Raw genomic sequence first — 25323 nt, 5'->3', positions numbered from 1 at the left:
AGGATGCTCGTGGAAAAGTACAGAGAAGGTCAGAAGGAGCTACATTGCGTCTTTGTGGACCTAGAGAAAGCCTATGACAGAGTACCAAGAGAGGAACTGTGGTACTGCATGCGTAAGTCTGGTGTGGCAGAGAAGTATGTTAAAATAGTACAGGACATGTATGATGGCAGCAGAACAATGGTGAGGTGTGCCTTAGGTGTGACAGAGGAATTTAAGGTGGAGGTGGGACTGCATCAGGGATCAGCTCTGAGCCCCTTCCTATTTGCAGTGGTAATGGATAGGCTGACAGATGAGGTTAGACTGGAATCCCCTTGGACCATGATGTTCGCAGATGATATCGTCATATGCAGTGAAAGCAGGGAGCATGCAGAGGAACAATTGGAAAGATGGAGACATGCACTGGAAAGGAGAGGAATGAAGATTAGCAGAAGTAAAACAGAATATATGTGCGTGAATGAGAAAAGTGGAGGGGGAAGAGTGAGGCTACAGGGAGAAGAGATAGCGAGGGTGGATGACTTCAAATACTTGGGGTCAACAATCCAGAGCAATGGTGAGTGTGGTAAGGAAGTGAAGAAACGGGTCCAAGCAGGTTGGAACAGCTGGCGAAAGGTGTCTGGTGTGTTATGTGACAGAAGAGTGTCTGCTAGGATGAAGGGCAAAGTTTACAAAACAGTGGTGAGGCCGGCCATGATGTACGGATTAGAGACGGTGGCACTAAAGAAACAACAGGAAGCTGAACTGGAGGTGGCAGAAATGAAGATGTTGAGGTTCTCGCTCGGAGTGACCAGGTTGGATAGGATTAGAAATGAGCTCATTCGAGGGACGGCCAAAGCTGGATGTTTTGGAGACAAGATTCGAGAGAGCAGACTTCGATGGTTTGGACATGTTCAGAGGCGAGAGAGTGAGTATATTGGTAGAAGGATGCTGAGGATGGAGCTCCCAGGCAAAAGAGCGAGAGGAAGACCAAAGAGAAGGTTTATGGATGTGGTGAGGGAAGACATGAGGGCAGTTGGGGTTAGAGAGGAAGATGCAGGAGATAGGCTAAGATGGCAAAAGATGACACGCTGTGGCGACCCCTAACGGGACAAGCCGAAAGGAAAAGAAGAAGAATACTTGTAGCCTATAGGACCTTGCCAGATGTGTGCAGGTTCATGTTGAGAATGACAGTTTGTGTGATTAATCATTTCCAGAAAGTCTGACTACAACTGACCCGTATGAAGTCCTAAGAAATACTTCCCATAGAAAATAATGACAATTCGATTAATCCATTCCAGACATCTTAAAAATATCGGCCAAAAATACAATTTATAGAGAATAACTATAACCTCACATACACAGACTGTGTCAACTAAATACAAAAGACTAATGAAGCAGATAAATCAAGTTTTAACATAACTTTTGAATTTAGTGAAGACTCTTGATGGTTTTGACAGCAAGGAGGGGAGAGACGTGAAGCATTTTCTGTGTTCTTTCTTGAATTCATTAGTGTTTCTCGCATTCTGTGTCAAATCACTGGCACTCAGAATTTTCTGTTGTATTGGGTAAAACTTTGGCTTTCAACCTATAAACATGCCAATGTAATAACAGTACCATCACCCTTTATTTGGCTCTACGAGGTGTTATTTAACAGTGTGACTCTTAAATAAGCCACCATGTACCCCAGGAAAGTGTGGTGTAACTGTTATAATATTCTGTGCTTATTTTTTGAAGGTCTGACTTTTGAAAGGATGTGTTGCGCAAATAGTACTTCAGTGCCGCAGAACAGATGGGAGGGTTTATGCTTTGAGTTGTTTATAAAAGCTTGAATTGTAGCATACGCCTTACTGTGTTTTGAGCCTTTTATATACAACATACAAAATGCTTTGGATGAACGTGCATCGATTCATGTAACTGAATAGCAGAGTCACAATTTATTTTTCATGAAAACTAGACGTATGAAAAACAGTACAAAATGTAGACCAAAGAAAAACTAGCGCACACAAAAACAAAAATTGCCCCTTACGTAGAGCTTTATACATACTTTACATATACTTACTTCTATATCTTATGTACTAAAGCACATTTTGATTGACATCAAGTGTTCAAGGTTGTCTGTTGAAAACGATTATGCCTTGACGTCAATGGGACATCATCTCATTTGAATCTTTCCCCCGTGGTCGTTGCAGTGGCATCATTTTTCCTTTCAGCATCAAGGAAATGGAAAGTACAAAGGTATTTAGTACACATATTTAGTACAATGCCAATATGAACTCTTTCCCATGTCTAACTCATCCATGGAGGTTTCCTGTCAACACTCTTCCACTGGCAATCGCCAACCAATTTCCCTCAGCACCGATCAGTAAACGACTTTGTTCAAACTACAGCGTCATCTGTGACGTTTTCCCAGCATTGTGTTTGTGCAAAAGAGGAAGCCAGACACAATTAGTAATGCACTGAAACGCCTCAATATGAACCTTGAACAAGATAACCGTGGATAATGACTTCCTGAAGAGACAGGAAACTGAAAGCTTTGGATTCTTCATCCACAACCTAGCTTTAGAAGGATTTAACAACCGAAAACGGGCCTGGTATTTGGTATTAAATAAATGAGGCAAAGTATGTGGGTCGTATATTTTGTTTTCCTCTCGTGTGAATATTGAGAATATTAAATACACTGTCAATGGGCCTTAACATATGCTGTATACTTTAGTATTGTTTCACCTCTAGGGATGGACAAATTAATCGACGAGGCGATCAATAAGAAATTTACCAATTGAGTTCAGAAGGTTCAGAAGGTTCAAATATTATCTCATTCCACTGCTTCACTTCTTCTTTTAGAGTATTTGAAATAACCAATTTTCCAACAAAAAGTGTTTAATCTTTGTCTGATTCTGCTATGTTCCCAATCAGGTGAAGAACACTGTGGGCTATGACACTCTGGGTCACTGCTTCTTCCTGGAGGATGGCATCGAGCAGCGGAACACTTTCTACCGCAACCTGGGCTTGCTGACTCGACCTGGTACTCTGCTACCTACTGACCGCAATGACACCCTCTGCCTCAGCATAAAGGACAAAGTCTACAAGGGCTACACTCCCTCCCCCAGTACAGAGTGCAAGTAAGCCATTGACTGTACAGTAAATCCTTGGCAAAAAATCCACGACAAATTGACATCTACACAAAAAAGATTGTAGTTGTCTTTCAATGCTAAATTTGTTCTCTAAGACATACACACACACTTTCTTTCGGCTTGTCCCGTTAGGTGTCGCCACAGCGTGTCATCTCGGATGAATGGTCATATTTGTTTGGCTGGCCAAATGATGCTCCTCCCCTCAGTTTAACATACAGTCGGTGCTTGGTAACCAGATGCCACCAGAGTCTTGGCAAATATAATATTTTTATATGAGACATGAGAGTTTTGCAGGAAATAACTGAGGATAGGTGAATGCGCGAAAGCCCAGTAGGCCATCACCTGTTTTGGCCAAGATCACTCCCTCTCCTCTGATTTGTTGCTTCCATGTAGATAGACCCACTTGTGATAGCACACGTTTGTTTTGTTGACAGCGCTGGCTTGAGAGTTTAGGGCTAGGTTGAAATGTTTGTTAGTGACATAGAAAAACTCAACAAATTATTATGACAAAATTTCAGAACGCTCTGAAAAAAAACATCTGGGACTCAGGATTGTGTGGACGATAATACAATTTATAATGCAATATTACATTCCAAATACTACAAAAAGTTGGTTTGACAAAATACAGAACCTTAAAGTATCGTACCCCTGCAGTTTACGTTAACAGAAAGAGGCCCCAAATGTTGTGCTAATTTTAATGAAAGTATGTATTTGATTACTGGGCTATACTGTTTTGCAGGAAGACTGACTGATTTAGGAAAACCACCAATTTACTAATGGAAGTAAATTGAAGAAAAACACAGTGTTTTTTATCCAACAGTAAAGCTAAGAGCCAGAACATCTTATTTTACACACACAATCTTGGCAAGCATTAAAATTGCTCAAATATTCATTTTGAGATTAAAATAGTATTAGAAAATATGTGCATGTATGAACGTCACTGTTGAATCAGTGAGTCACTGTGGGAAGACATGGTGTGGACGTACTTTGATTGACAACAGAGGGTACAGTTCCATGAGAGAGACACTGCTTTTATCGGTGAAATAACATCCACTCCTTCAGACCGGATGTTTTCCTGTCACAGTCAGAGAAGTGCAACTGTGAGAGAACCTCCGACGTCTGGTTCCAGTGGTATGTGTGTGTGTTTTGGCAGGGTTGTGTCCGTCCAAGGTTTATGTTGGAGACCTAGATTATTGGGGAATGTTTGAGAAAGATCACAGATTTCATAGTCTGGTCATCTCCCATGTGCCTAGGTATTGCTGTCTTAATATTCTTTGTGTGGTGAATGTTTTCCAGGGCGGTTTCAACCTTTTGGATCACTAACCCCAACAACAATCTTATCAGCAATGCCGCTGCTGGTTCTCAGGTAATTACATCAAGATCCCTCCGTAAATGAAAAGATCCCTGTGGTGAATCGTTTCATGCGTATAACAAATTGATCCGTCAATAAAATAGGACTTAAGAGTCTTTATTCGGATTAGGTGTACATACATATTTGAGAGCTTTAATATAATAGAATAAAAAGCAGAGCTGTCTCATGGGGGGTAGGTCTACTTGCTGGTATGTATTGGTTTTCCAGGCAGGGGATATTTTCTGTGCATTGTAACTGATCAAGTGGCATATTTCATCTAAAATGCTGCATGTAGTGGTCCTGCCTTCGTTATCTTTGAGATTGACTGAAGCTATCAAACCCTACGATCGATACCAGCAACAAAGATTTATGTTGTCAACTTCCCTGTGTTCCAGGATGCTGGCATATGGTTTGTGTTCCACAGCTCCTCAACAGGAGACTCTCATGGCTTGGTACCTGAGACGAAAGCGGAACTCACCCCTCTGGGGATTTTCTACAACAACCGCATTCACTCCAATTTTAAGGTAATGTGAGGAAGATATACGACATTAATAAGTAGGTCAATATCGCAAGGGAATGTTTCTGTTGTTTTCATGAGAATCACTGTCATTCTGAAAATGTAGCGGAATAATGAAACGCTGATGTCTCATTATCTGTAGCCAAACATTTGCACACAGAGCAGTACAAGGTCTCTTAAAATGTTTCCTTTATTTATTTATTTTTTTCCCACTTAGATTTGTTTTTATTTGGGTAAAAGGAGCCTCCCTGAAAGACTCAAGGATATAGCAAGGCTTACCACTTTGTGAACAACTGCATGACCGAATAGTCCAGCAGTTTATGAATACTGTTTCTCAATGAGAAAGCACATTAGCAAAGGATTTAAGGATTTCATAATCTACAGTGAATAATATCCTCAAAAGAGTCAGAGAGACCTGAGAAATCAGCGGCAAGGTTGAAAACCAACACTGAACACTATGCCTGTCATAAAAACTATCATCATTATGAAAAGAATATTGCCATTTGGCTTCAGGGAAACTTCAGAAAACTATTGTAAGTTAACAAAGTAAGACGCTATTTGTTACATCGACAAATCCAAGTTAAAACTCTACCATGCAGCAAAAGCCATATCATAACAACATCCATAAACTCCTGTGAGACAGAGCTCATCTCATCTGAGATGTCTCATCTTTTTCCCATCCTGTTCAAAATTTGTGAATATTTGTATTAAAAAACAAAAAGTTAGTTTCAACATTATCTCGTTTTTGTAGTGTATTCAAGTGACTACAGATTAAAACTGATTTTTAAAGCATTGGATTTTGTATTTTCTAAATTAAACAACACCCCTACTTCATTTTATAGGTGTTTGTACTGCTTTTATTGTCCACAGAAAATTACTTCTGTCATTTTGATCATGTATGTTCTAATTTTATTATTTATAGAACATTTTTCACATATCCTTGAAATTGCTAGCTTTTCTTTTTTGGGGTACTCTACCCCTTTTAAGAAACTCTTTGATGTTTTTCTTTTCAGTTACATTAAGTGCACTGTATTTTTGGCCATGGAAGCTGAAATTGTGGATATTTGCAAAATAAAAACATACACGTGTTGAATATTTTTCATTATATTAATTGTACAATTGGATGTTGTCACGTCAACATTTCCACACTGTCATAGTGAAACAACAAAAGGTTTCCGAAATTGGAAATATATTTGATAAACAGCACATGTAGTCAGCTTGCTAATTGAATCATATTGAGAAGTGGAGGTCCAACATGCTCTCATAAAATGCGAGCACAGCCCATCAGCAAACTCACATTTTACTGTTTGCATTTACAATGTGCTTGCGGTTATATTAACTGTGTGACCAATATGAAATTCCAACGGCATTTATTTCAATGGAAAAATCTCAATTTTGGGGGGTGAAAGAGGGACCTTTAAAAGGCACCTTATGGAGATATTGACCTGTGTTTTTTACGGATGTGTTTTATTGAATGCAATATTTTACAAGAAGCACATATGAACCGCAGCCGTTACACACACACGCATGTACACGCACAGGCACATGCACACACGCGAAACTGACTGTAGAACAAGCCTCTCTCTTGTGTAATGAAAGTGGTCGTCAGGTGAACTGTGAGTTCTTTGTCCACTCTGTGTGTTTGTGTGTGTGTGCGTGTGAGAGACAGAGAGAGAGAGAGAGAGCGAGAGAGAAAGAGAGAGAGCAGATCAACTCTACTTTGTTTTACCTACAAGATTGACACACAGCATATTTTCACATACCCAACACAACCCACATTCAGATAGGGTCATGTATGAGCTCTGGAAGTCAATGACTGTAAAAATAAAATACACTATAGAACTGGAATCCTTGCATGTATGTCAATAATCACCCTCGTCTCTTTATCATGCAGGCCGGGCTGTTCATTGATAAAGGAGTAAAGACCTCTAATGCAAGTGCTGCAGACCCTAGAGAATACCTGTGTCTAGACAATAATGCCAGGTGAGGTTTTTTTCAAAGATTAAAAATAGTCTGAATGCCTCTCCGATTGTGCAATTCAGAAAAGTATGCCTCTAAATTCACAGAAAGCATTGCATAAGGTCATGTGAGACGTCAGAGAGTTTTGATTTTTCTTTTTAAGATTCAACATTTTTTGCAAAGGATTTCAGTATACCTGATGAAAGTTCAGTTTATTTGTATAAAAACTCAAATGCATGATTAGCTTTTTTTAATTACATTTTGTAATAGCAGGAGAAGCAGACTAACATTACGAGTCGTCTCTCATGATTTTTTTTTTCCCATGCTATTTGGAAGTTGTTGAGGATTCTGAAGCATATTCTGTTTGGCCATAGTTGTTCAATATCGTGTTTATCATTTTATTACCTGTTTTTAATTGTTTTCTTCCTAAATTTAAATTAATTAAATTTTTAAAATGTAATTTAATTTTCACTTCATGCCAAAAATTATTTGTAACTCTCTCCAAAACATTATCTTTTCTTCACTATGGGTGTATGGATGATATTACAACACTGTTGCATTTTGGTGGTGGTCCAGATAGGTTTGTGTTGAGTAACAGCAATCTATCACACATCGTGTCCTCTCTTCCCAAACTCACCCTTGGCTCCACAAAAAAATCCTGGGACTGTTGACCACGCTGAGTTTGGGCTGGAATTGGAAATATTAAAATGTACTCAGTACTTAATGTTACACAGAAAAGAGAATGCAGTTTGTGACACCTGGACAAAGGGAGCTTGAGCAACATTGAGAACGGTAACATGCCAAGTTCTTTAATCCATATTTGGATCTTTTTATGGTGCCCACAGCCTTTCCCAATCAGAACCATAAGATGATGAAAATAAGAGTCAGACTGAAAGACAAAGGGCCCTTCTTTTCTTGCCATTTTGGCCAAAACTCGTAATCTTGCTTGGCAGTGCATTCCGAATCTATGAATATCTTCACCAAACCACTTCAAGAGAAAAAAAACGTCCTCTCTTTCCAGTCACAAAGCTGCCAAATGTTACGGAACCTTCATATTATGTTATGGAAAACACTGAACATTGACTCGTTACGGCCGTAACACTGATTGTTGCAGGTATTAGAAGGAAAAAACACAGCATCTGACATTACTGTTGCGTCAACATTTTACAGCTGAATGGGGGATTCTGTTTTATCACGCCTGTCTGCTAAGTTGCGGAGGTGAAAGTTCTCTTCGTGTCTCATGTTAACAGATAGGTAGTCACTGATCAGCGGGTCTATGGTAGCGAATAAGATTAATTTCTTACCACGCCTCTTACAAAAGTGTCATGAAACGAGTGTCAGGAGGAGAGACACCAAGATAATGTCAAAGCCATGCTAATTGCTAAACTATTGTCACAAGCAGTTGCAAAACATCGAAATAAGAAATTTGATATGACAATACACTTGTAACATAGGTCTGTCTGGAACCAAGTCTTTCCAGTGAGTAACATCTTTGAACATTGTTCAAAGATATATGCAATATAAGATAAACTTTATTACTCCCACAAAAGGGAAATTTTTCATCGTGTCAGCAGCAGTTGCGGATATAGGAAATAGTCATTGATTTTCCATCCTGACTAGGGTCATAGGCGTGCTGAGCATATCCCAGCTGCCACTGGGCAGGTTGCAGGGTACACCCTGAACAGGTCGCCAGTCAAATTAAGACCAATTTGAGCAAATTGTGAATTTTCACAGGTTGGCAGCTCTGCACCCGCAGTGCACAGCAAAGGAGGCTTGCAGACAGAAGTGTTCACGGTTCAGAAAGACCTATATTTGAATTCTATAAACCCACTTATGCCTGTCCATTTATATAGCACAATTATTAGTTATTTAATTACTGTGTTTGTATTTGTTAAGCTGCAAGGGCTGTAAATCAGTTTTTTTTAAAATATGTAAAGCAGCTACCACTGGAGCTTTAAAGAAAAACCTTGTAATGCAAATATAGAGAAATTCAATTTTTACAATAACCGTCGGTAACGCATCACATTCACACATTCACGTCTGTGCCCCAAATAAAACAGTCAAATTTTAACCAGCAAGCGCAGTTATAATGTAATGTCCGCAACCCTGAAATATTGTACTGTATGTCAGAAACATCCAAACCGAGAACCTCTTTTACAGATGTAAGAGGGGTTGATAAAAGCAGATGAAGGTTGAAAAAGGATGTCAGTGGAGGGACGGTAACACTTGTATCACTACACTTGTCAGATTCCGACCTCACCAGAATGCGGATGCGAGCCGACCTCGAGTGGCGGCGGTCATTGACACCCTGGTCTCATTCAAGAACAACGATATGGGAGCATGGATACGAGGCGGTGACATCGTCATCCGGAATTCTGGGTGAGACGAATGCAGCGGAAATATTGATACATTTTGAAATATGATCGGTGGAAAACCAAAAGCAGACATAAATTAAGTCATTTGTTTTGTCTTTGGGAACAGCTTTGCAGACAATGGAGTGGGATTATCCTTTGCCAGGTGCGTACATATGGGAACGCTTAGCTCGTATCAGGCTTCATGCAGCTGTTTTATTCACTTTCTCACCCCGAACTTGATGATATTTGTCTTTTGAATTTCTAGTGCAGTGACTCCAAAGAATGGTAGTTGCATTAATTCCTCTAATGGTATGCAGATGAATCACTGAATTAAATGTTCTAACTGTATACAAACCTCTTTAATTTAAAAAAAAATCCAGAACAGTTCATTTGTTATGTACTGTTTAGTTGTATTTAATGATGTACACTATATTTCTAGTTATTTTTAATAATTTATAATAATTTATTAAGTTCTGCTTCAAGCATTTATTAAGGTGCAATTTTCTCAATTTTACTTTTATGTGTTATACATTAGAATACAATCATTATTCAAACACATTTTTGTTTTCTATATGGATTAGAATTGTGCGGTCTAAATGCTCCATTATTTCACTAAGAAGGTGACTTACTAAGAAGTTGATTTGAAGTATTTATGCTCCCGAAAACAAAACCATCAGTTATTTCCAATAATATCAATCTCTTTTGGAGCATTTGTTAATTCACTAATTGGATGTGGAACAACCTTTTTTCATCGCCAGAATCAAGATGCCCCCATGTCTTGGTGTGATGTCAGGGGCAGAAATAGAGATCAAATTCACTGTATAGCCACTGTGGGAAAAGGAATTTATAAAAGAAAGGAAAATATTTTATTATATTTTATAGGTCATTGCTGTTGGACAGAAGCCCCTCACCTCAAAAATGAAAACTTTCGAAAAAACAATATAACGCCATCTTACTTATATATACAAATACCACTTTGTTGAGGTTGGTGTTATGCTTTATTTTGCGATTATATACTGTTGCACTCTCACATGAAAACAACAGTGATCACCCAAAAATGATATCAAGTTGCTGATTTAATATGCAGAAAAATCACACATTTTTAGGGTGCTATTGATGAAAATGGAACGAACATGGCGTCGGGTGCCAGACGTCCTCGTCAGAAGCCTCGCTCAAGCAAAGCAATCATGTCATTGTATTTGGATGCTCAAGTGAAAATAACAGCGGGCATCCCCAAATTTTATTCAGTCGCTAGATTCTTAGACAAAAAAAAAATAATCTTTTTTTTTTTTTTTTTTTTGCTGTCCTTGATTAAAACACATGCACTTAAAAGCCGCCTGTGTTAACATGACACCACCACAGTACAGAAATCATATAAAAGCAGAAACTCGTGTTATGTTATTCATTCAAAGTCTCTTTAAAGATCATCGAGGCAGTAGGGATGCAATCAATCCAACATTGTACTGAAACGCGTGTAGATAAGTAGAAATTAATCTGCAAGCATTTACCTCATGTGGGATGATGTGGCTTCTTCTTTTTGCTTCTTCTTTTTTTTTTTTTTTTTACTTGCCAATGTTCAGAGAATTAGAGTTCTGTTAAACAGTATTTACGTTTTAAACTGCATAATGTTACATTGGCGTCCTGCATAATGTTACAGTGGCATTCAGAAGTATTAAATATACTTTTTTTTAGAAATAAAAACATCTCTTGTTTTTGGTTAACATTTGTGCAGACTGCACTGTATTTTGATGTTAGTCGTTATTGGGCTACATGTAGACCTAATTATTTTTTAATTGGTACTTGGTGTATACAATTTGAGAATTTTTTTCAGGAAAGCATTACTGGAGTTTTGTATTTTATTTCTTACCTTGCTCTTGTCGCAGCGACGGCAGCTACCCAAAGGACGAGGGTTCCAGTCAGGAGGTGACGCAGTCTCTGTTTGTGGGAGAAAGTCGAAACCGGGGCACCAATGGAGGACAGAATAAATACTGGGGATTAGGAGGGACTGATGGGAAGATGAGAACTCTCCCTCGAAACAGGTGAAAGAACTTGACGTGAATAGCAAAAAAAAAAACTTTGGTCATGTGAAGGAACGTGTGTAAATAACAGAAAAATGGTAGATATTGCCGCAGCTGTTTGTGTATCGCATGAGGTTGTGGAAGGAAGTACATTGCTTATTTCCTGACAGAGGAATGAGCTGGTTTCTTTCAACACATAGTTTGCTTGAGTGACATGACTCATGGCTGCATTTTGATGACTTCATCACAATTGCTCCATTTTTTCAGTGTAGAGTTCCTAATAAGGTTGGTGTCACTGTTTCCTCCATGATTCCTGGAAAGGAATTTAATGACATTTAAATTATAAAGCCATCACTAGTAGAACTCAATATTTATTTGGTTGTAGAAATATAAGTAATATATATTATTCGTATTGACCTCCCTTTACTGCATATCCACTGAGAACTTTGTATTTTGTTTTGTCCTTTTTTTTTTGCTAGTTAACCTGCAAAGTATTAACTTTCAGTCTAATAAGGCTGTGGCTGGTCAGTGTATGTGAACAGTAAGAATTTTCACTTCGAGGACCTGTTGATAATGTAGTTGTGAAAATTAATCAATTTTCCATCCTGATGACCGTCACTAGTGTCCCAGGAATGGTGGAGCCCATCCAAGCTATGCTTGAGCGAGAGGTGGGGTGCTCCCTTAACTGGTCCCTAGTCAGTCACAAGGCACATATTAAAAAATTCATTCGCACTCTCATTCATACCTACAGACAATTTAGAGTCTTCAATGAACCTATAGCATGTCCCTGACCCTATTGACATTAAACGGTCTGGAAAATTAATGAATGTATTGCTTTAGGATGTTTTTAATTGTAAAATGAAATGTATTTACTGTTAGCACATAATTATGTTTCCCCGTGCTTCTCCATCATAGGACATTCCCAATCCGGGGTTTCCAGATCTATGACGGCCCACTGCGGCTGACCTGCAGCACCTTCCGTGGTTTTATCCCCACGCCGGAGCGTTACACCAGCGCAGTGGGCTTCAGCCTGAAAAACACCTGGCAGCTCACCCCGCGAAACAACATGTCCCACCTCCACTTCCACTCCACTGTAAGAACATGTTCATCCATTTTATCTTTAAATCTTATTATCTTAGCATCCAACCACCAAATCCCATCCTCAGGTGGGTCTGCGGTCATTCTTTGGTCGTCCGGGGCAGTGGTTTGAGGAGAATGACCTAGATGGAGACAAGAACTCAATCTTCCATGATGTGGACGGTTCTGTGACAGGCTACAAGGACACTTATGTGGGCAGGGCTGACAATTTTTTAATCCAGCATCCTAGTTGTGTAAATCAACCTCTGTGGAATGGAGTGATTTGTAGTGGCCACTACTCACAGGTACGTCAAAGGCCACTCGTGCATTTTAAAATGTCTGTACCGTTATATGATATACATTCTTTCTCACTCTTCTTCAGGTCTACATTCAGACACAAGGTGCTCCCAGTCTCACTCTGTCCATCAACAGAGACGAGTACCCCGCTGCTCCGCTTGTTCTGAGGGGCATTAACAGCCAGGGGGCGCCGTCACAGCAGTACCAGCCGGTGTTGATGATGAGCAAGAGCTACACACTGCACTGGAGTGGACCTGTGCCCAGAGAAGTTGTCCTCTCTCTTATCAACTTTGAAAAGTGAGCCCACAAACACGTGTATGAGATATAAAAGTCATCTTTAAGTTTTAAAAGTAATTATCAATTTGGGATACCGCGCTACAAAAAGTGTTGTAATAGTAAATCATTATTAGGAAATATATTACGAATTTCTGTGTACATTGTGTAGTCTTCATCCATGAACAGTTGTTAATGGCATGACACCCATTAACCAAGATCTCAAATTAGGGGTGCTAAATTGTGTGTTCTCTCTAAAATATTGCACATGCTGTTGGTTTGTGTTTTGAGTGATCTTTTACTTACTAAGATTGCAATCCTTCAAATAGAAGATAACAAACAGCAGGCGCTAAATTCCATTTTCAAACACTCCAACACATGTTGTACATTGTTGTAACAGGTCTATAAGTGGTGATCACTGTACTTAAAAGATTTTTCGCTTTAGGTAGCACTGATGGTGTTCATCAGGGAACATTTAGGAGTGTACTACAACCCAGAAATTAAGTGTGAAGTGATGGAATAGGAAGTGTCTTGTCCTGAGTATGTGGTAATTAGATGTAGTAAACCTTGTTCGATGAGGCTTTATAGCACAGAAAAACAATAAATTAGCAATTTTCCTAATTAAATGTGGGCTCACTCACTGTAGTAAGCAGGGGCTCAATGACTGTTCTGATTTAAGAACTTATTTAACATTAAGCATTTTGTTAAGTTGACAAACCATTTAATAATGAATGAACAATAGTCTGTGGATACTTAAATCTGAAGTTGGATTTTCCAAAATTAAGATGTAATTTTTTTTACAAATGATAATCTTGTTAACCTCAACCACTAAAAATGTTTCATTTCATGCTTTATGTTGATTACCTAAAATAGAAACACACCCTTTGATAAAATATAATGAGTATACTGTATATGTCATATATATTCTGATAATTTCCTGGCACAGTGGTTCAAAATCACTCCAGTAGGTGTCACAGCCAGGTGTCACAATATAGTCACATCCAGTTTAAAAGCTGACCCATGTTTCCTGTCCATCAGAGATGACTGGGTCCTAGTTGGATTGTGCTACCCACCAGACGCCACCTTCCTGATCATGGCTGACATCAACGACAGGCAGAGCAACACTTTTGATGACATTACCGACTACGGGCCCGTGTTCTCTCTTGGTGACTTGGAGTCGAGACCACTCGATAGAAAGTACTACTTTGACAAAAATGTTGGGTGAGAGAAGCCATCTAGCTAAATCACATCAACCAAATGTGCGAGTACAGTAAAGTTTAGCTGATAAAATAAGATGCATCTTTTACAGCCATCTTAATTTCTCAACGCTGAAACAAATATGATGTGCATAACAATCAAATTTTACAGCCATCACATGCAAACTTTATGAACAATGACATTTTGTTCCCACCAGCTTGCTGTGGCTTTACCTGCGAGCCCGCCACGGCCGTGACGGTCACAGCTACTGCTCAGTCAAAGGCTGCGAGCGAGTCAAAGTGACGGCCACTACGTCCTCCCAACAGACGTGCAACTGCACCAGCAAGGCCTACCCCAAGTATGCTAAAACTCCGGTGGCCGTCCTGCCTATGCCGACCCCAGAAACACAACCCTGCAAGGATTGTGGTGCCACACAGGTTTGTTTCAAACGCAGCGCAATAGGTGAAAAGATCTGCTTGAGATACAAAATCAAAATAATGATTTAATACTTCTTTAAACTCATTTGAACAACTTAAAACACACATTTTTAACACATTATCAACACATTTGAACGTCCATAAAAATTGCAAGCATAAAATCTATAGAAAATGGAAATCAGTATTGCCCTTGCCTATCGATCTTAAAATCACTGCCCACTGTAAAACCCAAGTTCAAAACTCTTGGTGTTTGGTAGTGTGTCAAGGGGCACAGGTCAACAGGGGGGATTCATTTATTGACTTGGACGCCACAAGGTGGAGTTTCCTCAGCATTTTTTGGTTGTTTCCAGTAGCCGTTTTTACTTTCCTTACCTTAACAAGGAACAAAGCAACAACAATGGCGACTGTGGAACAGTGTCTGCTTGAACAAATCAACCTAAATGACCAGATGATATGTTTAATTATGCTGCAGAACCAATCAAGAAGGTGGCGACCTAGGTGATATGTGGAATAGAGAGGAATGGCTTGTATGTCATCACAGCATGTGACCAAAAACGGACCAATCACGGGAGCAACTTTTTTTGACGTGTGCGTGGCAAGCTCCACAGAGGTGCCATGTGGGGGGATGCGTAGGTCACGTGATGCAATGCAGGTGTTGTCAACCGTGCGGATGCAGGAGTATCAAGAGGCCTTTACACATGGTGCGGCCCGTCATACAGGATCTGAAGCACTCAAGTGTACTGCCATTAATACACACCAGGTGCTGCAAGCAAGTCAGAAGCATCCTCTAGTCCCCAGGATCAACTGCTGCAGTCAGGTCCAGTGGCACAAGACAAACATCATCCCTGAGTCAATTAGCCAGGAGGATGTCATTAAAAACACTTAGAAAGGCTGACGAAGTACAAAGCAGCATCTTAAAACCTGACTAGAAGACCTCCATAACATTATGTTAATCCAGAAACAACTTCAACTGTGTATGAACCACTTTTCCAGCATACTTGAGATAAAAATTAGTCTTTTGTGTAGCCGATCAATGACATCGTCGATCAGATTGGTGGATTTTGTCATTAAAGATGATTAGCCAATAAAATGCTAATTATGGTCTGATACCGATAAGGGCAGTGTAAAGTCTCCTGTTTATCCATCCCTCCATCAATTTTCTTTAGCCGCTTATCCTCACGAGGGTCGCGAAGAGTGCTGGAGCCTATCCCAGCTGTCAACGGGCAGGAGGCGGGTTACACCCTGAACTGGTTGCCAGCCAATCACTGGGCACATAGAGACAAACAGCTGCACTCAAAATCACACCTAGGGGCAATTTAGAGTGTCCTATTAATGTTGCATGTTTTGGGGGATGTGGGAGGAAACCGAGGTGCCCGGAGGAAACCCACAGAGGCACAGGGAGAACATGCAAACTCCACACAGGCGGGTCCGAGATTGAACCCAGGACCTCAGAACTGTAAGGTCAAAGCTTTTCAGCTGAGCCACCATGCCGCCAGTCTACTGTTTATCATGCCTTAAACAGACTTCCCTATTATCGGGACTACACGTGGGGGAATACTCAGGGTCATGCAAAACATAAAATATGGTTCACTGGAAATTTATTTTAAAAAGGAAAAAGAATGTGGGGTAGCTGTGGCATAAACTATAAATTATAAATTAATGGAACAGTCTGAAAACAACACAAATGTTTGATGTGCACTCATGAGTTGTGTGAAATGTTGTCACACACCAAATTTTTCCTCCAAATATTGATTCATCTTATATATGGATTGACCTTTTATTGCATGTAATCACTATCGCACATTTATATTTCGTCAACACTGTTCCATATGTATTTGAACATAAAATGCTACATTCAAAGAAAAAACAACTGCACATTTCCATGATATAGCGCAGTAAAACTAGCATGATTTTTGTTTATTGTGCTGGAAGTTTTTTCCCTCTGTGACTTTTTGTTTGTTTTTCCCCAGCGGGTATTTACCAGCGAACCGTGGATGTCCTACCTCCAGACACAAATCAAATCTCTAAGCGTGAAGGAGCAGCAAAGAGGAGACAACCTTTCCTTTATCGCTGTGAGCAACATGTGACACGCATCACACTTTAGCCAGTCACTAACTGGAGTGGAAAGTGGCTGGTAAAGTTCCACGGGAAGTTCAGCTGGGAAATGTCGGAACTAATAAGTGTCAACATAAACATTTATTCATAATCATTTATTCAATGCAAAAGAATGTAAATTTGTAAGCGTTAAACTTTCACATGTATAAAGTTTATTTAGCAAGTCGTTCATTCAAAAATGAAAACAGAAATATTGAGTTAAATATTACTCTTCTCCAAAACCGTGATAAAAATAACAAAATGCACCCCATACATGTTAAAATACCAAAAAATGTGAAATTTAAATCTTAACTCAAACTAAAGCCCAGCCTGTTTACTTTAGTGGGGATCAATTTCACCATAAAATCCCTTTGAGACTTTCCCCATTCCCTCCAAAAAGTTGAAATTTTCCATTGAACTTCATATTTATTGTATCTATTAAGTAGAGTGGATTGTTTTTCCTCATTTTTTCTGTATGTGGTGATGTACACCTACAATTAAAATTACACGCCTCGCTTAGAACTTGTACAATTGGTGGCTGACTAAATATTGCTTTGTCCCACTGTAGATGCAGCGCTGATAGAAATGGGTATTGGCCCACAATTAAAAAAAATAAAATAAATTAACTGCAAGCGGACAATGTACATGCAAAAAGCAAAATACATGAGCCTGATTACAGGATGCATGCTTTTGGCTAATATTAGCATACAACAAGCACACGGTGGCCCTTCACATAGCAATATGATTTAGTCAGCAAGATGACTGTGTGCTTTCTGTGTTGACTCTCTGTCATCTAGGTTATAGTAATCTGCAAAGGTTTAATCAATTAGTGTTCATTTTTTTTTTTTAAGTAGGTACTCTCCGGTATTGACCTGTCTGTTTTTCTCTCTGTCAGGTAAATGAGGAGATGATGGCCTTCACTGAGCCCGGCTATCTCGTGGTCTCCGTGGACGCCTGCTCTGGAAAAGTCACAAAGAAAGTTTCATTTGCCAAGATGGACGACAAGATGAAGCAGCACTTGACCACTGGAATATCAAAAAGGCGAGTGCGGAAACCTAAGGTCGACTTTTGTCGGCGGCAATGTTTCTTTTGTTTTACCCGGTTCTCGTCTTGGTCAACAGGTCCATTGTGCTGATGGCAACGCGAGGTCAGCCAGAGGGTCTGCCTGATGTAGCTCCATATCTCATTCCCTTGGGCTTGGCCAAGGCCGCAGATTTGCACAACAAAGGTTTGTGGCAATGACTACAACTATAACTAATATCGCTGTCTGGTGCCATAACAAAACCCAAAAAACGTGTGTGCCTCTTCCCACAGAGAGTGTGGCACTGTGGGCTTTTCAGGGCAGCACCTCCCCACCTCCGTGGGTGAGTCTGCAGGCGGGCCAAGGGGACGACATCCCAGGCCCGCAGGAGCGCTTCTTGCCGCTCGCTCAGCAAGCGTACGGCTGCCCGCCACCGGCGGTCCAGCAGACGCGCAGAGACCTGGAACTGCTTCACCAAGCCACGGGACTCCAGTGAGAACCAATGTGAACTAGAAGAACACACACAACTGGCTGATGAATGTGAACTGCTGAACTTTAATTTATTAACAATGGCATATATGTTGTGTTTTGGATGATGTTGTGTGTGTGTGTGTGGTGTGTGTGTGTGTGTGCGTGCGCGTGCGTGCGTGTGTGTGTGTGTGTGTGTGTGTGTGTGGTGTGTGTGTGTGTGTGTGTGTGTGTGTGTGTGTGTGTGTGTGTGTGTGTGAGCATGGGCCGATAATTCCAAAGCACTTTTATTTAAAAATAAAATAAGCCAAAGCCACCAAATGGACCTTTGCGAAATAAGCCTGGAAAAGAAAATGAGAAAACAAACGAGCCATTATGTTCCTTTATGGTTCAATAAATGAAAAGCGGAATCTCATCAGAGGGAAGGGCACAGTGCATTAGTGACGAACACAAAAACAATTGAAAACCCTTTTGGACAGGGAACAAAACTGGAACAAGACGTACTTGCGTCGATATCAATTCAAACGCCATTCTGACCAAAATGTGTATTAAACAAAGCTGATGGGAGTTGGGTGTGCCAAAACAACAACAAGCCATATTCACATGCATATTTCAACACCTCTTTTGCAGCTACTTTCATCTGCTTTAGCCTTATTTTAATACACATTTCGGGATCGTTTAACTGGAAATCCTCCTGATATTATATAGTGCAACCATACGAGAAGTAACGCACCCTTTGACTGCTTGCCTATACAGAGGTATTTAAAGTGCAGGACACGTGAGCAAAGGATAGACAAAATACAATAAGTCTTATCAAATATATGTAGAGTGGAATGTAAAGACATTCCCCGGGCTATAGAATAGTTTGTTGAATATAATTTAGCAGCCGTTTGTGTTGTGCCTGCCCGTGAGTGTGAGAGGCCTTTTGGATGTGAGCAGGGCTCCCCCACTGAGCATTGATACGCGTCAATGTGTGACTGACTACAAGTGTATGTGTGAATATGGGACTATTTGTGGCCTTGTAACCACTCTGCTGTTTAAAAAGGGAAAATCCATAGAGAGAAAGTCACTTTTTTTTTTTTTAAATTGTAATTATACTGTATTTTGTCATTCTGTACATATACTAGGCAAACTGGTTGTCGAGAGTGTTTTTGTTTCAACGTGGATACCTGCCATTTTTTATGTTACCGAAATAAACACGTATGCTTTTCGTTAAGTGCTGTTTCCATGACTGAACCTGTAACGATATATTGTAGTACGAGCACTGTAGTCTGATCCAAAACCCAATTAAAATGCAATGCGAAGGCTGCTTTCAGAAGTATCTGGCTCTTTCTCCTTGGGCGTACTCTGTATACACATGTACAGGCAGCTATCAGTTATCAATAAACTCATTGACATATAGTACATAACAATGAATCATTTATAAATTTAAATCATGGGTCACCGATGGCAGTGTGAATCTGAGTATGAATGGTTTTCCTCGTGTACATGTGCTCTGGTTCAGTCTGCCTTCCACTGGGATGGACTCCGGTACCCCGCGACGCCCCACAGGAGAAACGATGTTGAGAACGGATGGATGAAGTGGATGGCTGGCTGGATTACATCAACAGTATTTATATTTGACCACATGGGGGCAGCCTAGCATTTCTAGCATTGGTTAAAAAGAACTGACTTTCAACATTCCTTCCCATTAACGCCTCTTGAGTGGATGGCGAGGGGAATTATTTTCATTTGTTTGTTTGTAAATCCCATTAGAAACATAGAAAGGCCTTTTCTAAAAACAAAACAAAACACAATCGAATGCTGCAGAGCCACGTTGGGGGTTCACATTGTGCGACTTGAAAGGCAGGGCACGTCAATTACATTCTTGTGCAAAAAGAAAAATAAATCTTTTTGTAACATGCAACGTAATTTCCCCTGACTGTGATGCTTGTGTTGCCGTATTGCGCACGGATTTACTTTTAATGCTGTAATACGGGGCCGTTTAAACTGCGCAAACACAATTAGCGAAATGCCAGGGCTAAAAATATGACACTGTAAGAGACATGCGTCCGTGTGCGCCCGTGCGCGTGTGTGGGTGGCTGAGCTGGCTTGAGGGCTATTGCATACACATGCAGTATGTTCACTCACTAACATTGAATTTACTGCATATCGTAGGGATGTTAAGTGCCAAAAACAGTCCAAAAAAAAAACCAAACAAACAAACAAACAAACAAAAAACAAATAACGGACTAAACCACAAGAGGCATGTAATGCAAGAAAGAACAACTGTAATGTTTTAGCAGAGGGATAAAAATGCATATACTGCGAATGGCTGGGTTGTAGCACACCGCCATGCCTCCTACCCGAAGGCAGCTGGAACAGGCTCCAGCTCAACCTCCACCCCCGACTCCCACCCATATGAGGCCAAGTGCTGGCCAGATGAAATAATTGACATTTATATCAACACACTAAATCATGAAATAAACCTACAAGGTAGCATTTATAAGTCACGAATCCATATTAGGTAACAAGAGGAAATCTCCACTCGGATCACGATATGCCACGAGAACCATATGGGATTTTCATCCATGCATTCTCAGCATGGTTTGTCCTGTTCAGGGTCTCGGGGTTCTGGAGCCTTTCCAATTGACTGAACTGGTCGCCAGTCAGCCGTAGGGGACATGCAGAGATGGATACACTGTAATACATACCGTAATTTCCGGCCTATAAGCCGCGACTTTTTTCACACGCTTTGCGCTTATGCGGCGATGCGGCTAATTCGTGCAGTTTTTCTAACGGCCGCAAGGGGGCACTCAAGCGGGAAAGGTAAGAGCGAGACCGGTGGAATATATGTGCCGAAGTGACTTTTACCGGTCCGGCTCTGTTTGCGCTGCCGTGTCTCAGTGATTTTTTAACGGTATAATTTTTTTCAAGGTGGCCCTGTTAGCGCGGCGGCGCTAGCGTTAAACTCTCACATCTTTCGTCAAAGAAAACTCGTCTTTCTTTGTAAATATCTCGTGTTTCAATGTGGGTTTCAATGTGGGCTCTTGCGGCTTTTACACTGCTGCGGCATATGTATGTACCAAATGGTATTTCCTTTATAAATGTACTGGGTGAGGCTTATAACCAGGTGCGCTCTTTAGGCCGGGAATTACGGTACATTTTGGTGTCTTGTTCAAGCGTGGGGGAAGAACGGAGCAGGAGATGGACTGGCAGTGTCTGATACAAAATGTCTCAGATGTAGTATCGGTCTGTAGTGGAGGAGCTGATGCAAAAGGCCAAGCTTTCGTCTGGTTTATGTTTCTACCGTCACTTAATGTTCACAAGTGACCGAAAGAACAAGATGACGGATGCAAGTGGCCAAAATGAGTTGCAAACCTGGTCTGGCATCTGTCTTAGAGGTGCATGAGATCATCATTGAGGGCCTCAAAGTAGAGCCCCTGCACCTCCGTATCGAGAGTAGTCAAATGGGATGCCCCCGAACGCCTCCCTGGTGAGGTGTTTGGGCTCGTCCCAGGTAGGATGACCCAGGATACACTAGAGAGTCTATGTCTTTAGCTGGAGAGTCTACACCTCGGTTCCCTCAAGAAGAGCTGGACAAGGGGTTCCTGTGACCCGCTCCCAGATAAGCAGCAGAAAATGAATAGCAAGTGAATGCTGTGAAATTATAGTGTCCCATTTCTTGACAGCGAGAACTGAGAACAAGAGCTAAGGAATCCATTAAATAGTGCGGCCCGTCTTGCGGCTGGGTATCCCGAGCAGTTGTGATACTGTGGTTTATTTACCTCACATCTTGCACTCACACAGACACGTTTAGACGAGTGACTCTATGAGAAGTGAACCATTCTGAATTCCATTCCGACTCAATGGAGGCATGCATGTGAGTGTTTATGGTAATGCCTGTCGAAAAGTGCGAGCAGTCCAGGGTGTAGTCCACTTGTGCAGGTGTACCTCACGTTACATTTTGTGATAAGTATTTAATGAAATTTTCTTCCCAGCTGTTTAAACAGCTTCACAAAATCAGCCCGTGATGTGACTTCTTAATGGTTTTTGCAGTTCCACTTGATTCCCTGCTGATGCCGCTCCTGAATAATTAAATGATTCTGACTGCTTCGTGGGGGTTCGTCTCCATGGCAACCCCTCCTCCCTGAGGAGTGATGTCAATCTACTGCCTGTTTATAGTCATCTTACTGGCCCGTTAAAGTGGTTTGGGGGGAAAAAAAAAAAAAAAAACGGTGCAGGTGGAGTGCTCAAAACATTATGAAAATCAGATTTTGTGAGATATCGGCTCACAGTTTTGAGACTTCATTATTTTCAATTTATTATTTTACGTCAACACCGAAGAGAAACAGTGACTGCTAAGAGGGGGTAATGTGATAATATGACACCCACAGAACCAGAAATGGCTTTGTGCAAATGACGAGTATGGATTTAATCACCATGATGACCGGGGTGGAGCTTCAGTAAGTGACTGGAAGCAAAGAGAGGTTGGTTGTTGGTTACGGGAAGCTTAAAAAAAAATAAAAGTCTTTTCACTTGTGGAGGCAGCACTTCATTGTGGAGGAAGCACTTCATTGACTACACAGTGTAGTAGGTAGTAATCTGAAGCAATATTCTATTTTTCTGCACCTCAAAGGCTCAACAAACGTCCTCATAAATCAATCTTAATTTCCACCTTTTTATTTAGACTTGTTTTTATTGAATATTTATTTGCCTGGTGTAAGAATAGTGTGATACAAATAAACTGGGACCTTTGAGTATCTTAACAATGGCTACCCTAAAATTTTGTTGCCTCGTGTACCTCCCTCGATAGATCCAGACACAGCCATGGACATGCACGAGACCACGTTTCTATGTGATACCTTACGGCCCTGCGCTATTATTAGCAGCAACGCGGTGTACTTTTCCGTGTGGGGTGGCGATTTTTTTTTTTTAATCAGGCCCAAAGAAATGTAATAAAAGCGGGATTACGACACAGTTGTTTGTCGTCCAAAGTGCTTACGCTATGTTTTCAGCACGGACTTCAATTCAATTTGGTGATTAGGACGCAAGGGAGCCGCCGTGTTTAACTGCTAAAACCCAGCGTGGGATTTATGCAGGCGCTCCTGAAGCCATTTAGTTGCAGCGTAACCACATTGTTGTGCGTATTTGTGACAATCTTAACAGCTTGAATGTGACTCGTTTTGTTCGGGGATAAATTTGCTTTGTTGGAGGTGTTTAAGGGTCAAAACATTACAAAGGCCTCTTGCCAGGCACAATCTAATGCACAATCCAATTACACGAGATGCGAGAAATAATCTTCCTTTACAAAGGTGCTTTTAGGGCGTACAGCATATGCCATTACAAGATTTTGGTGGAACTCAGTCAAGTTTGGATATAATGCAATGCTCAGCTTTTCACACATGCCTCCGTTCGCCTTTGTCACTTCCCAGAACATCTTGTCCTGCGTAGTAAGTCGACCATCATCTCAGTGTTGGCAAAGGACACGCTCTTCTTTCTCTGCCACAGAATTAACGGGAATCTATTCTTTCCTCTTCAGTTTTTGTTGTGCCGTAACACGGCAGCCATTGAGTGCACGGCAAAAAGGAAAGTGTTAAAATCAGATTTAAGGCCCTCGCAGACTTGATTTTTGTTCTCCATCAACGCTGAAAGGCACGCGCAATTTCACCTTTGCGTTCAAGGTGGTCTCCTTGTGAATATCTTTTTGTGTCATCTCACTCAAATTATTATTTCTTCTCTGTGGGCTGAGAATTTGTTGTGGTATAAGCAATCATCCTTATAAAATACACTATTTGAGGACTAACTGGCCATTATGTTTCCCATAGAACCGAACGTTTCTTTGTCGCCCTTGAGCGGTTCTTGCGGGCGTGAAAGGGCGGACGGAGGTGTCCGATACCAGGGAGTGTTCATATGTCACGAGTGTTTATTTCATCTTGTTTCATCCATCGCGCTCATGTTGCCAGACAACAGAAACGCATGCGAGAGCCCTAAAATGACATCAGCGTGACACGGGGGCCGATCGCCCCGTCCCAAGACGCGACCCCTTCCCCTCTGTTGCTGTGGCGTCCCAGTGATGTCGTCATTAATTCATGCCGCAAATGAACGCATTTAGCCACCCGCTGTTGACTTTGCTTTATTTGCAAGCATTAACCTTCCAAGCCATCAAATGGCATGTCTTTGTGTGGTAATGTGTGCGTGTGTTTAGAACGTTTCAGCATCTCTCTAGGGCCAGTTGCTAGGTGAGGAAGCTATGAATTTCACCATCTACCTCCCAACACACACACACACACACACACACACACACACACACTTGGATCTCCAATCCTGCACAGCCGTCTAAATGAGTTCCCTCATAAGTCTGCACTGCAGCAACTTTTCAACTATACAGCAAAGTCGAGCTCATCCATATGGTCTCCATGGTAGCCAAATGAGGTCATCTTCCTCTTTGTAGGCCTCACATATTTTATATTTCAAACCCTTTTACAAATCCAGTCATTTCAGGATTGAAATGCTGTACATTTGTTGAAGTGACAAGGAAATGAGTGTCGAAAATAATGTGCTGTCACATTTTTTCTCATGGACCTACAGATGTTTTATAGCACAGACAGACAGTGTGACACACACACACAAACACACATACACACACAGGGATGTCTTGCCCACCTGTGGCTTTTCCTGATTCCTGGAGCCAGCCATCTTCTCCCAGCCTCCATTCCTCTCCTCTGCCAATCATCTGTGCACTCTCCTCCTCTCTCCTCGTCTCTTTCATTTTTATCCTTCACACATTTCCCTGTTATTTGATATTATAATTTTTTAAGACTAAGACACGAGGGACCCTTTTCCACCTGAAGAGGATTCCGAAAGTCAGAAGGAGCAGCGTGGTAAGAAACCAGCCATTGACTCAGTTATGACGTTATTACTGACTCTTGTTGTACAAATGTATTCTACCCAATGTGGTGCTGAATAAATGATAATTAGCACCATATTCCCTCGATTTCTTGGTTTGACCCTCCATCTGTTAGCTGTTGGACACAGACGCAACCATATGCTCCACATCTATAAATTATCATCATTCCCCGGCACCCTTGCACTGGCATAAAACATATATCGAGTCCACAACAATAGTTTCAAGTGTCGTGTGCTTGTTTTTGCAAGACTTTTATTCGCTCTG

The 25323-nt window shown here is 41.0% G+C and overlaps 1 protein-coding gene across 1 annotated transcript in view; it reads left to right on the top strand.

Moving 5' to 3' along the window:
* The window catches only part of cemip2 (cell migration inducing hyaluronidase 2), a 38734-nt gene extending 19255 nt beyond the window's left edge, over positions 1–19479 (top strand). Inside the window, exons 9-24 of the mRNA XM_061818026.1 lie at positions 2890–3095; positions 4404–4473; positions 4854–4982; positions 6870–6958; positions 9182–9313; positions 9416–9451; positions 11172–11327; positions 12222–12399; positions 12473–12688; positions 12766–12977; positions 13992–14174; positions 14368–14587; positions 16558–16659; positions 17577–17722; positions 17803–17909; positions 17996–19479. Coding sequence (XP_061674010.1) covers positions 2890–3095; positions 4404–4473; positions 4854–4982; positions 6870–6958; positions 9182–9313; positions 9416–9451; positions 11172–11327; positions 12222–12399; positions 12473–12688; positions 12766–12977; positions 13992–14174; positions 14368–14587; positions 16558–16659; positions 17577–17722; positions 17803–17909; positions 17996–18198 — 2385 coding nt within the window. The 3' untranslated portion in view covers positions 18199–19479. The remainder of the gene's footprint in view (positions 1–2889; positions 3096–4403; positions 4474–4853; positions 4983–6869; positions 6959–9181; positions 9314–9415; positions 9452–11171; positions 11328–12221; positions 12400–12472; positions 12689–12765; positions 12978–13991; positions 14175–14367; positions 14588–16557; positions 16660–17576; positions 17723–17802; positions 17910–17995) is intronic.
* The last annotated feature ends 5844 nt before the right edge of the window (positions 19480–25323 follow it).

The sequence above is a fragment of the Syngnathoides biaculeatus genome, chromosome 4 (assembly GCF_019802595.1).
Source record: "Syngnathoides biaculeatus isolate LvHL_M chromosome 4, ASM1980259v1, whole genome shotgun sequence".
In the NCBI taxonomy this organism is placed as follows: Eukaryota; Metazoa; Chordata; class Actinopteri; order Syngnathiformes; family Syngnathidae; genus Syngnathoides; species Syngnathoides biaculeatus.
This window is presented reverse-complemented; position numbering and strand designations above follow the sequence as displayed.